We start from the raw sequence: 14,422 nt of genomic DNA, 5'->3' as shown, positions 1-14,422 counted from the left end.
AATCCTACTGTGTCCTTCTCTTCTGCCTGAATGTGGCATCTGAGAAATTAAAAGTCTGGCAAGAATAAACTTGTCAGTTGCCTCGAGTGGGGAAACTGAGGCTGAAAATCAGAAGTCTTAGCCAGAGGTGCATAGCAGTCACCCGGGAAGTCTGGGGGTATATCTGACCCTCTGACCCACCCCCATGAAGATGTAAAATTGTAAGGCAGAGCTGAGGATTCTAAGGCGGGAAAAACTGGACAGGGCATCCTGATCTGCAAGATGGATAAGGACTCTTGAAGCTGGGCTCCCCCAAGGAGGAATAGGGGTGGGTAGGTGGAGGCAGCCATACCCATCTCTGTTTCCGTTTCCATTCTAGTCCCCTTCACTCTAAATCATGGGTACATTTCGTCTCGTGCCCACTTGGCTGTCTTCTCAAGATAGTTCTGAAGCCACGCCGTTCTAGCTACTCAGGGGTTGTGAACCCTAAAGCAAGGCACTTCATTCCCTTGAGATAATCTCTCCATTTGTCAGATGGAGAGGCATGGTGGTAGGTGCTTGATAGCCATAGATCAGAACATTCAGGAAGTAAAAATTGTGCCTGACACAAAATAGACACACAGCAGTGGAGGGAGAGACCAGCAGCAGCAGCAGCAGCAGCAGCACCAGCAGCACCAGCAGCAGCAGCAGCAGCAGCACCACCACCACCACCACCACCACCACCAGCAGCAGCAGCAGCAGCTATTACTACTGATTAGACTCAGCTTTCATCTCCACAGAGGATGTCAGGACTCCCGGGTGGGCACTGGGAGTTGTGGGAGTTTCGGTTTCATTCAGAGCCCTTGGGAATTGCTGCTACGCAGTTGGTGGTCCATCCAGGTCAAGACAACATCCTCTCTCTGAGAGTGCACCAGGTCCCAGGGGTTGGACTAGGTGTGTGAAGGGGATTGAAGGGAGGAACTCACACACCGAGAAGGGAGTTTGTATACTAAGAAAAAGCCTAGCTTACAGCTTTTGACAGTGAACCGTATGAGTGCCAACGTAACCAAGGCGATTTCATGACCAAAAAGCAATTTCACACCAACTCACTTCGGTGGGGCATAGAAATGTCCCAGGCTCTTTAAGCCATCTCTATGAAATCTTTTCATTAAAATTTTGGAAAACTATTTCATATTACATGTTAAGTCTCATTTCTCCAACCCCTATTCAATCCCAAAGTCTAATTTTAAAAACAAGGAATAAGCTATCGTTATATTTTTAAGAATTCCAGCCCTAGAAAAAGTCTCTGAACTCCCCTGTGCTAACTCTGTAGATGAAAGAGCCAAGGCCCCAGTCAGTGAAGCAACTTGCCTGTGCTCACGACTTTGTTGGCAGCCAAGCTGAGGTTATTACAACGCTCTTTGGCATCGAGGCGAAGCCTATTGCACAACGCCATCCAGCACCACTGAAATCATAGCAGGAAGTAGAACCACGCCTGGCTCAGTGTAGACACTCATTAGTTCCGTGTTAATTGAGCTCCGAGGGTGTGCTTGATACTGGCCCAGCGCTAGGAATAAGCTGGACATCATAACAAGCATGATGCTGACTCTTGTGAAGCTTCGCTAGTCTGAGGGGCACGTTAAACACAGAGGAAAGGGAGAACTTCCTGCAGCAAAAGGCTAAGCAGGAACTAAACAAAAGAGAGGGGTTGGCTTCAGGCAGATTGTCTGAATGCCTGTCTGAGACGTGGCCCAACCCAAAGAGTGAGAACCAGATAGCCATGCTAAGAAACTGAAGCAAGACTATTCCAGGACATGAGTGGGCTGGTGCAAGAGAGAATGCACCAAGGTAGAAATGACCCTTGGCATTCTAGAGTCTTCCAGAAACCCAGTGTGGTTGCACCTTAAGATGCGAGAGGCAAATGGAAGCACAGGACATTACGGAGGTCAGATGACACAGGCTTTGGGAAGGGCTGTGCCTCTTACCAGAAGTGCAATAGTATTTCACAAACACGTGCGGAGTTTGTGGTCTCCCTGCTTTGCCGTGGAAACATAACCTATGATAATCCTTCTCAGCCAGGTCCACGGGAAGCTCGAGGATAAGCAGAAACATGAGACTAAGCCAGCAAGAACTAACTTTGAATTGCCAGTTCCGAGCTATCTGTTTTGTGCCACGGGTAGGTTCTATGGATGATAGGGGTCAATGCCACCAAAACTGGCAATGCAGGGTGGGGAGGCTGGGAGGGGGTTGGAGAGACAGTTCCATCCTAAAGAACACTGCTGCTTTTGTGTAGAGCTTGCATAGAGCTACTGTGCCCACACGGTGGCTCACAACCACCCACAGTTTTAGTTCCAGGTGATCCAATGTCCTCTTCTGACTCCCCCCAGGTATTAGGCACACGTGGTGCACACAGACATGCAGGCAGGCAAAGCACACACACACACACACACACACACACACACAAATAATTTTTATAAAGTAACAACAACTTTTGTTTGATTCTTCCTTCACCAGCCAAAGATCGAGAGTCCCAGAAAGAGGAATGGGGAGACAGAACACTGAGGGGAAGAAGGGGGAGGAATGAAAATCAATCGTTTATCTGCTAGCAAACCCCTAATCTCAGATTCGGTCTTCCTCGCATTGGATCATGTTAAATCTGCAGGTTACCTCTGGAAGTGCCAATCAAAGGAGCCATGAGCAGTGTTTGGTGAGGAAAAGGCATACACATTACACTGTGAGACAGCCTCGTGGTCCACCCAACCTAGAGTGTGAGCATCGGGATGCTGAGGGCCTGGTTATCATCACCAATGCCCAAACTTGAGTGAGGAACTGGCATCCCCACCTGGCCTTAGATGTCACCGTACAATAAACTTAAGTTATCGCTTGTCAAAGTGGATGGCAAGCCCAGAACAGACAAGCTGGGCTTCTTTACTCTCTTCAGTGTGCCCTAATGTGGATGAGACTGAAGTAAGGGACGAACATGGACGTCCCCAAGTATGTGTCCATACTCAGGTATCTGTGCTAGCTTCTCTGTTGCGGTTCTGATGTGAATTACCTTGACTTATTCCACATTATATACACACATCAAAACGTCAAACTGGGAACTGGTGAGACTGCTCAGTGGTTAGGGGCACTGGCTGCTCTTCCTGACAGTCTGGGTTCGATTCCTAGCTCCCACATGGCAGCACACATTAGTCTCTAACTCCAGTTCCAAGGGATCTGGCATCCTTTTCTGATTGCTGAGTGAACTGCATGTATGTTGTGCCCAGATATACATGCAGCCAAAACGCCCCATATACATAAGCTACTTTTTAATTTAAAAATAACTCATTATTTAAAAATAAGCAAACAAAACCCCAAAATTACTTTGTACATGTATAGAATTTTTAGTCATTTAAAATATCATTCATTTGTATTTTAAAGGTTGGTTTTATTTTATTCTGTGTGTGTTGTGTGTGTGTGTATCTACCTCAGAGGCCAAACAAGGGCTTTGGATTCCTTGGATCTGGAGGGGCAAACCGTTGTAAGCTTCCAGATGCTGATGCTAGGAACCAAACTCAATTCCTCTGCAAGGACAGCAAGTGTTCTTCACCACTGAGCCATCTCTCCAACCTCTTCATTTAAAACATTTTACTTAATTACTGTTTTATACTGAAGACCACCAGAGTTTTCTCCCCTGGAATTTGAGTGGCCTCCAGCTTCTTTTCCAACATGTAAATCTATTTATGCTCATTGTTAGTTCAGTCCCCGCCTGACTCTGGACAGGAAATTGGTGTGCTGTATCTGGATTCATTTCTGATTTTTCTCATAGCTAAGGCTTTGGCTCCAGGCTTACACCTTGGGTCTGCCTGCACTGCGCCATGGAACCGATATCCTAGGAGCGTGCAGCCTTCTGCGCTTTATCTAGTGCGGGGCTGTGCCAATAGCCTCTCTTGGCCATGTCTTGACTCAAGGAGAGTCCCGGGGAAGGCAGGAGTGATTGCTTGGCAAGACATGGGCTTAGAAGCTGCAAGGATCCTGTAGGCCTCAGGGATGCACGCTCAGGGGAGCCATGGCTTCGTTTCCCACATTTCTTTCGCGCAGAGTATGATTAAGGGAAGTGCTTCCATATGGCCCAGGGAACTCCCAGCCAAACTGGCTTCAGCTGGCCAGTTTCAGAGCCACGGCAGACAGGATGGGGCCACCAAGAGAAAGAATCAAGAAGAGGAAGCACGATGCTTTCACGCAAGCATGCTACCTTTAGCCTTAGTCTTGGCACGTGGGCTTCCAAGCGAATGAGATGCCGGATCTCACCACAGCGCCAGATCTCACCACAGTGCCAGATCTCACCACAGCGCCAGTGCTCACCACAGCGCCAGATCTCACCACAGCGCCAGTGCTCACCACAGCGCCAGTGCTCACCACAGCGCCAGATCTCACCACAGCGCCAGATCTCACCACAGCGCCAGATCTCACCACAGCGTCAGATCTCACCACAGCGCCAGATCTCACCACAGCGCCAGATCTCACCACAGCGCCAGTGCTCACCACAGCGCCAGATCTCACCACAGCGCCAGATCTCACCACAGCGCCAGATCTCACCACAGCGCCAGATCTCACCACAGCGCCAGATCTCATCACAGCGCCAGATCTCACCACATCGCCAGTGCTCACCACAGCGCCAGATCTCACCACAGCGCCAGTGCTCACCCCAGCGCCAGATCTCACCACAGCGCCAGATCTCACCACAGCGCCAGATCTCACCACAGCGCCAGATCTCACCACAGCGCCAGATCTCACCACATCGCCAGTGCTCACCACGGCGCCAGTGCTCACCACAGCGCCAGATCTCACCACAACGCCAGATCTCACCACAGCGCCAGATCTCACCACATAGCCAGTGCTCACCACAGCGCCAGTGCTCACCACAGCGCCAGATCTCACCACATAGCCAGTGCTCACCACAGCGCCAGATCTCATCACAGCGCCAGATCTCACCACAGCGCCAGATCTCACCACAGCGCCAGATCTCACCACAGCGCCAGATCTCATCACAGCGCCAGATCTCACCACAGCGCCAGTGCTCACCACAGCGCCAGTGCTCACCACAGCGCCAGATCTCACCACAGCGCCAGATCTCACCACAGCGCCAGATCTCACCACAGCGCCAGATCTCACCACATCGCCAGTGCTCACCACAGCGCCAGTGCTCACCACATCGCCAGTGCTCACCACAGCGCCAGATCTCACCACAGCGCCAGATCTCACCACATCGCCAGATCTCACCACATCGCCAGTGCTCACCACAGCGCCAGTGCTCACCACATCGCCAGTGCTCACCACAGCGCCAGATCTCACCACAGCGCCAGATCTCACCACATCGCCAGTGCTCACCACAGTGCCAGATCTCACCACAACGCCAGATCTCACCACAGCGCCAGTGCTCACCACAGCGCCAGATCTCACCACAGCGCCAGATCTCACCACATCGCCAGATCTCACCACAGCGCCAGTGCTCACCACAGCGCCAGATCTCACCACATCGCCAGATCTCATCACAGCGCCAGATCTCACCACAGCCCCAGTGTTCACCACAGCGCCAGATCTCACCACATCGCCAGATCTCACCACAGCGCCAGATCTCACCACAGCGCCAGATCTCACCACAGCGCCAGATCTCACCACAGCGCCAGTGCTCACCACAGCGCCAGATCTCACCACAGCGCCAGATCTCACCACAGCGCCAGTGCTCACCACAGCGCCAGATCTCACCACAGCGCCAGATCTCACCACAGCGCCAGATCTCACCACAGCGCCAGTGCTCACCACAGCGCCAGATCTCACCACAGCGCCAGATCTCACCACAGCGCCAGATCTCACCACAGCGCCAGATCTCACCACAGCGCCAGATCTCACCACAGCGCCAGATCTCACCACAGCGCCAGTGCTCACCACAGCGCCAGATCTCACCACAGCGCCAGATCTCACCACAGCGCCAGTGCTCACCACAGCGCCAGATCTCACCACAGCGCCAGATCTCACCACAGCGCCAGATCTCACCACAGCGCCAGATCTCACCACAGCGCCAGATCTCACCACAGCGCCAGATCTCACCACAGCGCCAGATCTCACCACAGCGCCAGTGCTCACCACAGCGCCAGATCTCACCACAGCGCCAGATCTCACCACAGCGCCAGTGCTCACCACAGCGCCAGATCTCACCACATCGCCAGATCTCACCATAGCACCAGATCTCACCACAGCGCCAGATCTCACCACAGCGTCAGATCTCACCACAGCGCCAGATCTCACCACATAGCCAGATCTCACCACAGCGCCAGTGCTCACCACCGCGTCCATTCCTTCTGGCAAAGGATCTGCCTGAGCACCCTGGCTCTCCTTTCTGTACAGAAATTGAGCAAAAACACTGGACACTTTTGGGATTCTTAACTAGCAGCGTCCCAAGTGGGCAGGAAGCTCTCCGAACTTGCTGGCCAGCCAGTCTAGGGAGTAAATGGCCAGGTCCAGGTTCAGTGAGAGACCCTGTCACAAGGGCACAAGGAAGAGAACGACGAAGCAGGACTTCTGAATTCCTCCTCTGGCCTCAGCATACACGTGCCCAGGTGAGTGTCTATACTTGCACACACATGTACAAGCACGTGCACATATCACACACAAACAAAAGGAAAAAGAGAAAAAAAGAAAGCCAGAATCACAAATTTGGGGCTTATACACACACAGAGAGATTTTCCTGGAGAGAAAACATATAACTTGAAGGAAATGTTTCCTTAGTTCTTTGGGAATTTCTTACATTATATTTTGATCATGTCCCTCGCTCTACCAGCTCCTCCCAGGCCACCCACTCACACCCCACTCAACTTTGCACCCTGTTTTCTTTTTAAAAGCAATCAACTATTTCAACAGATTCTTGTAAGGATCCATACTCCAAAAGCTGACAGTCGATGAGAGGAAAGGGGAGAGAAAGGAGAAAGGAAAGGAGGGAAGTGAGGAAAGAAGGGAGGAAAGGATGGGGGAGAGGCAGGAAGATCTAGACCTAGAGGGAGGGAGAGAGAGAGAGAAAGAGAGAGAGGAGAGGAGAAGAGAGGAGAGGAGAGGAGAGGGGCTCATCAATAGTGAAAAACTAGGGGCTGTGGAGATGACTCAGCCAATAAAATATTTGCCACAAAAGTATAAGAACCCTAGTTCAGATCCCCAGGACCCAGACAGCAGAGTGCCCACACCAAGATTCTCAGCACATTGAAGATGCAGAAAGGTCCATCATTGAGATTCGTTGGCCAGCTGACCTAGATGAATTGGTGAGCCCTGGATTGAGTAGGAGACTCCGTCTCAAACACTAAAAGCAGTCAAGGTAGACACTTGATGGTGACCCTTGGCTTCCACACACACAGCCCTTCACGGGACAGCCTGTCTCTTCAAATTGCCTTATCTGGGCTTTTCTTCCAGCTGTGCTTTTTCCTCCAGCCCAGCCTTCTGTGATCCTTCCCCAACACCCATCAGCAGCTTCTTAAAACCCCTTCTTAAGTTGTTTTCTAGAACTGATTTGGTGGAGATGTTTCTTAACATCTCTGGTCTTGAATGAGTTTGACAGCATCAAAGCTGGAATGCAAGAGACCTAGTGACATGAAATGACATCATACGTCTGAAGAGAACTTTGATCATCATAAGGTATTATGTTGTTTTGGTACCAGTGATAATGATGGGTGGAATACCTAGCATTTGGTTTCTGTCCCCTCAAAAGCAATAGTTTCAGATGCTATAGTTCTGGCCGGTGACAAGAAGCCCTAAGGGGCGACTTCTCTTTCTGAATAAAGGACACAGAACTGAAAGAAAGCATCTGCTACCAGCTATTTTTATCTTGGAGGTGGGTGTGATGTCTAACTTTCAACTCTGTAGCCATGAAGACAAATGAAGATATCCACCCAGGACGTGGAGAAAGATGAGCTGGAGTCCTGGAAGACACCACAAAGTGCAAAGAGCAGCTTCCCCAGCTTTGACCATCAGTCCATACTTCTTCTCAGAGGACACACCTAATGTTGAAGGTTATGATCTGAATTTCATGACATTTGCCACACGTGCATTTCTGTTGACACGCCAGCTGTCACTCACCAGCTTCATGAGGTCCACGGAATGGAACCTCCATGAATTCAGCTTCCAACCTTACCTGACCCTCACCATGATCCCTCTATCTTCTTACTGTCATTAGTGAGTTCCATCTTCCCCCTAGTGACCACATCTCCCTGCCCTTATTCTTAGTGACCAACTCTTCTACCTAGTGAGGAGCCAATCAGAGCCGAGAGGATGGGACACGAGTCATTTTCCATCGTCCACTCCAATTGGGCCCTGAATTTATCCCCTCCTTCCCCTTGGGAAACCCCTCTACTGTTCTCATCTTCTCTTCCCTCATCAGCTCGCTGTGATCAAGCTCGTATGTCTGAGATTCACAGATGCCGCTCTTATGGATACTACAGACATCCTCAAACTGCCAGAAACGGGGGAGGGGCAGTCCTAGACTCCAGCCACCTCCACAAGAGCGTTTAACTTCCTTGAGATGTGACCCGTTCCTTTGGCTTCTGTGACTCTGTTCTTGCTAAGTTCTGTGTTCACCGACCCACTCCTCTTCTCTGATTAAATGTTGGAGTTCCTCGTGGGCAATCCGTGGTTTTCTCATGTTCTACATGCTCTCTCTGGGTGGACCCAACCACATTCATGACCGAGTCCCACTTGTAAGGGTACCTTCCCATCAACCATGATGGGTTGGTATGTTTCTTAACCAGCCTCTAGCCACAAACAAAATACACTCAACAGCTATAGGAAAACACAGAAGGTTATAAAGGGTTGAATATCCAGAGAGCCAAGATTCTTGAGAGAAAACAAAATCCAGGGAGATGGGATCTTGCCCTAGATGGACGACTCTTTCTTGCGGAAATCTGATCTCAGAAGAAGAGCACATGAGCATAACAAGCTGCCCAAGCTGAAAATGTTGCTTTGTCCTGTGTCTCTTCCTGTAGTCTTTACTCAAAAGAACCGCAAACTCTGACCCTGGAATTCCTCCTCCTCAGTATCTTTACAAATACCTCATCTTCCCCATCTCGGGCCACATTCCCTCAGGCCAAGGCCCTAGGGTGGTTTAAAAGACGTTTCCTATTTTAACTCCCTGCTTGCAGGTTGTCTTTGGGCGTGATCTGTGAGTCCTCCCAAGTTACTCCATTGTCTGAATTGTTTTGATGACTCCACCTGACCCAGGATATAAACCACACCGGTGACAGGCTTTGGGGTTGGCCCCTGAACACCACTCTGCCTATTCCACTTCTCGACATGCATACGGCCTTGAATGGCAGATGAGCAAGACCTCAATAAAGCCCAGATTCTTTGGTGTGATGGAGCATGCCTAGAATTTTAGCACCCAGGAGGCTTCAAAAGGGTTAGCCTGGATGCATGGCAAGACAGTGTCTCAAAAAAAAACTAAAACAAACAAAAACAACACAAAACAAAACACGAACAAAATAGCAGGTTTTTTCTCTAGTGCTATATCACATATGGAATTTATATTTTATATAAATAAATAAATCAGGAAGATTTTTGTCCACCTGTTCTCCATGCTTCCTGTTCTCCCTACTTCCTGTCCTCCAGCTTCCTGTTCCCCCCTTCTTTTGTCCCTTCTCTTCCACCACTCCTCCATTCCTATAATGGTATCCTTCACTGAGGGATAAACAAAATCCTAACTTTATACAAAACCAGACACAAAAAAATGAATAGAGGATTTAAAGACAGAAAGCAACAATAGAAGCTGGGCTGGAGAAACAGCTCAGGGCAGCCCTGGCGGCCAGCCTGTGTTCAGTTCCCAGTGCCTGCTTGACAGCTCACAAGTGTTTGCTACCCTAGTTCCAAGGGGTCTCATGCTTGCCCTGGCTTCTATGGCTCTGGCACACATGTGTTACATGTACATACTCAAGCATATGTATATGCATAAAATATAAATAACTATTTAAGAAATAGAAAGATAGAAAAACATAGAAATACTGGCTGGAAACATGCGTGAACATTCTCTCTTCTTCGGAGTCAGAACAGGCTCCTACTTGAGGGGCAGCTCACCCTGTAGCTTATTTTAAATTCAGTTTCCCTGGAACACAGCTACGTGTGTGTGTGTGTGTGTGTGTGTGTGTGTGTGTGTGTGTGTGCTTCTATAGGACAATGGCTTTGCGTGGCCAGGACAGAGGTGTTATGTCCCGCCAAGCTTAAAGTATTTACTGGCTGGCCATTAGTACATACACAGTTGACCCCTGAAATGAGAAGACAAAACATCGGAATAAATACAGCCTCGAAAGCATTGCTTCCACAAGACAAGCAAAGATAAAAGTGAAATAACAAGCTGAAAACCACATTTGAAATAGGTGTGACAGATTAAAGTTTAGCATTCCTGATACGCAAAAGTTTACAACAATAAAAAAATATGAAATGGTAAGACAGATAGATGGCTTCAATAGATAACCAAAAATGGAAAATAAAATAAATATTACATCACTTTCTGTTTTGTTAACAACCAAAAGAAGACAAATAAGGTGAAATTATAACCCCAGTTTGCTTGAAAAATACTTTAGGTTATTTAATAATTAACTACCAAATATTTTTAAAATTGCAAGCTTTTGTAATGACAAAAGCTCAAAAAAGGGGGGGATCCTTTAAAGAGCAGGTAGAAGAAGCTTTTACACACACTTTCAAAAAAGAAACTTGAAAAATAACAATGATTTTTATAAAGAAAGAAATCTGACTTTCTGAAAAGCGGCCAAAGTTAATTTCACCCAGACAAGTTCAGCGTTAGGAACATGCTGCTCTGGTAGGAATGGAAACACAGCCTGTTCTGCAGTAACTCGGAACTGGGCCGCAAAACTTACTTTTGTCGGGAGCCAGGTGCATCTTGGCCTGGCCCCGCACCAGCCTGCAGGTGGAGCCGTCTCCCGCACAGACGCCACAGTTGTCTTCCTTGGCGGTACTCCCCAGCTGTCGGTCGCAGCCCACCATCTGTGGGAAAGAGGGGGTAACACTTAGGATGTTGTCCCGTTCGGCTTATAGGCTGGCTGGCTTTTTGAGCACACTGCTTTGTAAATGTCACCGATGGGATGTCTTAGAGTCTAAGATCATCTATATGATTCTTTTTTTTTATTTAAAATTTTCTATTTATTTTACATACCAACCACAGTTCCCCCTCCCTTCCCTCCTTTCCCCAGGCCCCCAGAATCACATGGTTGCAACTGTCTCCCTGCACCTTTACTCTCCTTTAATTGTATTTCAGATATCTGCATAAGATTTTCCTTTCCCCCCTTTCTTCCCCACCCCCTTGCCTTCCCTTGAGATGGGCTCTCCTGTAGCCCAGACAGCCTTGAACTTGCTGTGTAGCTGAGGATGACACTGAGTGTCTTGTCCTTCAGCTTCTGCCTTCCACGTGCTGAGAGTCGGGCTTGCTTCAGCACATCTGGTTCCTGCAGTGCCGAGGACCCAGCTGTCACCAACCCAGCCGCATCCCCAGTCCCCCTTCCTACTCCCCCCTTTCTCTCCAACCCTACCGTTGCCGGATTCTCATTTCTTGCACGCAATGTCTGTGCCCCGGGCCCACAGTACTTCTCTAGATCTGCTTCAACACAGAGAAGTCTAGATACATCCTTCATCTGTACCGTTCCATCTACAATTCTGTATTACGAGCTGCTCTTACCCTGAGGCTGCCACCTCCGTATAACAATATCCATCTGTCTACAAATGCTCTTAAGGAGAAAACCTAGGATTCATGTTCTGAGACACGCTTCACTGCTGTCTTCAGTTTGTTGTATTACTATGCCTGTGGTGTGTGTTAGTGTGAAACCCTCCTTACAGGAAAAGGGCTGTGTTTTGTATTTCTTTCCGATTTCACCAATAGGACTTGTGCATAAAGATTGCCCAGCGATATTAACCAGTCTAATAGTTTATCTCTACTTCCTACAGCCACCCAACTAGCATTGAAGTGGGGGACTTTGGAGACAGACGGCCATGACACATCCTGACTCACTCGCCGCATCTTTCAAAATACAGGATGCTGGGCAGTTTAGACTCTCGGAGACTTGTTTTCCTCCACAGGGAGGCAGAGCTAAAGATGCCAATGTGCGTTTCACAGACAATCTAGCAAGAGTTACAGGACCTTTTTTTTCCCCTCAGAGCAGTACACCAATGGAACATTCTATGGGGTTCTGACCAAGGGTCACTCTGACTGCTTCTCTGTTGTCCATCTGGACTCCGGGAGCCTGTGGGCTTCCCTTGGCAGAGCTGTCAAATCACTCTACACTGTAGGTGCTGAAGAGAAAAGAGGGATTGGATGGCGCTCAAACCACATCTATAGGCGGGTGTCTCCGAAATGCTGGTGTTGAAGGGAAGGTGCAAGAGAGAAGGTTTCAGGGCAAGGCAGCCTAGCCCCAGGATGCCGGGAGGGAAGGGTCTACACTTGCTCTGTGCAATCACCACCAGCAAAAGCTACAGCCTTCAGCATTCTCTACTCAGACGGGAGAGAGTCTCCAAGCCGGGCTCCTTGTTGGGAAAGCTGAGGCGGGCATTAAACTAGCGGATGGATTCAATAGCTTTTGTATCCCTTCCATCCCAATAAGATCACTTTAAAGAAGGTAATGGGGAAAGCTGATTTTTTTATTTGTATGTTGCATGTATGTTAACATGTGAGTCTGGGAGCACACGTATCAGGAGATACACGTGACATTCAGAAAAAGACACTGGGTTTCGGTCCTTGCCTTCCTTACCTGACCCACGAATTTCCGGGAATCATCCTACTCCTGCCTCCCCAGAGCAGAGATTCTAAATCCAAGATGCCATATCCAGCTTTATGTAAGTTCGAAGGATCCAAACTCAGGCTCTTGGGCTTACATGGCAAAGCTTCACCCCAGCCCTGTAACAGCGAGCTGGTTTTGACTGGATGCTTACCACATGTCTGGCACTGTGCCACAAATGTTGCCCCTGATTTTTCACTCTTTCCTTGCATCAATCTTAGAACCTTTTATCGGTGGGATCTTTTATCGTCATCTTACAAATAAGGAGTCTATCATCACATGGCTGAAGCTGAATGGCTTGTCCCCACGGCACAGAGAGCACACTGTGCCAGTAATAGTTTTAAACCCCTGATCCTCTAAGTCAGTGGTTCGCAACCTTCTTAATGCTGCGACACCCCCCCCCCCATTTTTTTTTCTCGAGACAGGGTTTCTCTGTAGCTTTGGAGCCTGTCCTGCAACTAGCTCCTGTAGACCAGGCTGGCTTCAAACTCACAGAGATCCACCTGCCTCTGACTCTGCCTCCTGAGTGCTGGGATTAAAGGTGTGCGCCACCACCGCTCAGCATTGCTGCTACCTTATAATACAGTTCCTCATGTTGTGGTGACCCCGACCATAAAATTATCTCGTTGCTACTCCATAACTGTAGTTTTGCTACTGCTATGCATTGTGACGTAAAAATCTGATACGCAGGATATCTGACATGTGAGCCTTCCGGAGGGAGTCAAGATTCACAGGTTTAGAACCGCTGTTCTGAGCAGAATCCCAACAGTGTGCCGCACCTCCACGCACCTCTGCTCTTGGCAGAGAGACAGCGAGGATCCCTGCTGCAGGGGACTTTGTGTGGATATTTACAGGCACATGTGGAACCGCTTAAGGGTGATGGATTCTGGAAACATACTCGCATGGTTGGGATCGGACCAGTGAGTAACTGCGTTCGCGAAACTTTCCCCATGGGAAATAATTCCGCCATGAAGTTATAGACACCGTCTTCCTGGGCCAAGCTCTGTCCTCACATGTCGCTGTCCCAGAGCGCTTATGCGTTTCATGAGGATGAGAGCCACCCTCTCCCTGCTCATCCAGGAAGGGCGTGTGCTGAAAAGCGAGGATGGGCTTATTTTGAAGAGTATTTGGGGCCTTGCAAAATCTTGGGCAATCGGATCCCTCCCGAGCACTTGTATTTGCTTCCTGATTTTTTTTTAAGAGCTAAAATCCATCCAGATCTCACAGCCAAACAAAGCATGTGAAAACATCACAGAAAAATGATATTTGAAAAGGTCTGATCGCCTGTGATTCATCAAGTGTAAGCCAGAGCCTTCGATGTTGAGGCCGGCCGAACCCTGGCTCTCTGGAGCCTCCACAGAGCGCTAGAAGCAACTCCTACAATATTATCTGAAGCGTTCTCAACTTCTGTGACATCGCCTAATGCCAAGATACCTAATTACAGTGATTGATAAACTACTAACTGATAAACGCATCAAGCATGTTAGCATCAGTTACATTATTCTCTGCTGTAATGCCAAGCCTAAAAGTATAAATCACTAAGACACGATTCTTATCTCGTAGGGTAGTTAAGGAGGAAGTTTAAAGTTGCAGGACATAGGATAACATAAACACAGATTTAAAAATATGAGCAGTGGTTCCTGGAAGGCATAGTCGTCTATAAA

At 48.7% G+C, this 14,422-nt stretch overlaps 1 protein-coding gene across 3 annotated transcripts in view; it reads right to left on the bottom strand.

The window, feature by feature from the left end:
- The window catches only part of Adamtsl3 (ADAMTS like 3), a 226,320-nt gene that overhangs the window by 105,031 nt on the left and 106,867 nt on the right, over window positions 1-14,422 (bottom strand). For all 3 annotated transcript variants that reach the window (XM_075952699.1, XM_075952698.1, XM_075952700.1), the window contains exon 7: window positions 10,851-10,977. In XM_075952699.1, the coding sequence (XP_075808814.1) occupies window positions 10,851-10,977 (127 nt within the window). The remainder of the gene's footprint in view (window positions 1-10,850; window positions 10,978-14,422) is intronic.

This window comes from Microtus pennsylvanicus, chromosome 18 (assembly GCF_037038515.1).
Source record: "Microtus pennsylvanicus isolate mMicPen1 chromosome 18, mMicPen1.hap1, whole genome shotgun sequence".
Classification (NCBI taxonomy): domain Eukaryota; kingdom Metazoa; phylum Chordata; class Mammalia; order Rodentia; family Cricetidae; genus Microtus; species Microtus pennsylvanicus.
This window is presented reverse-complemented; position numbering and strand designations above follow the sequence as displayed.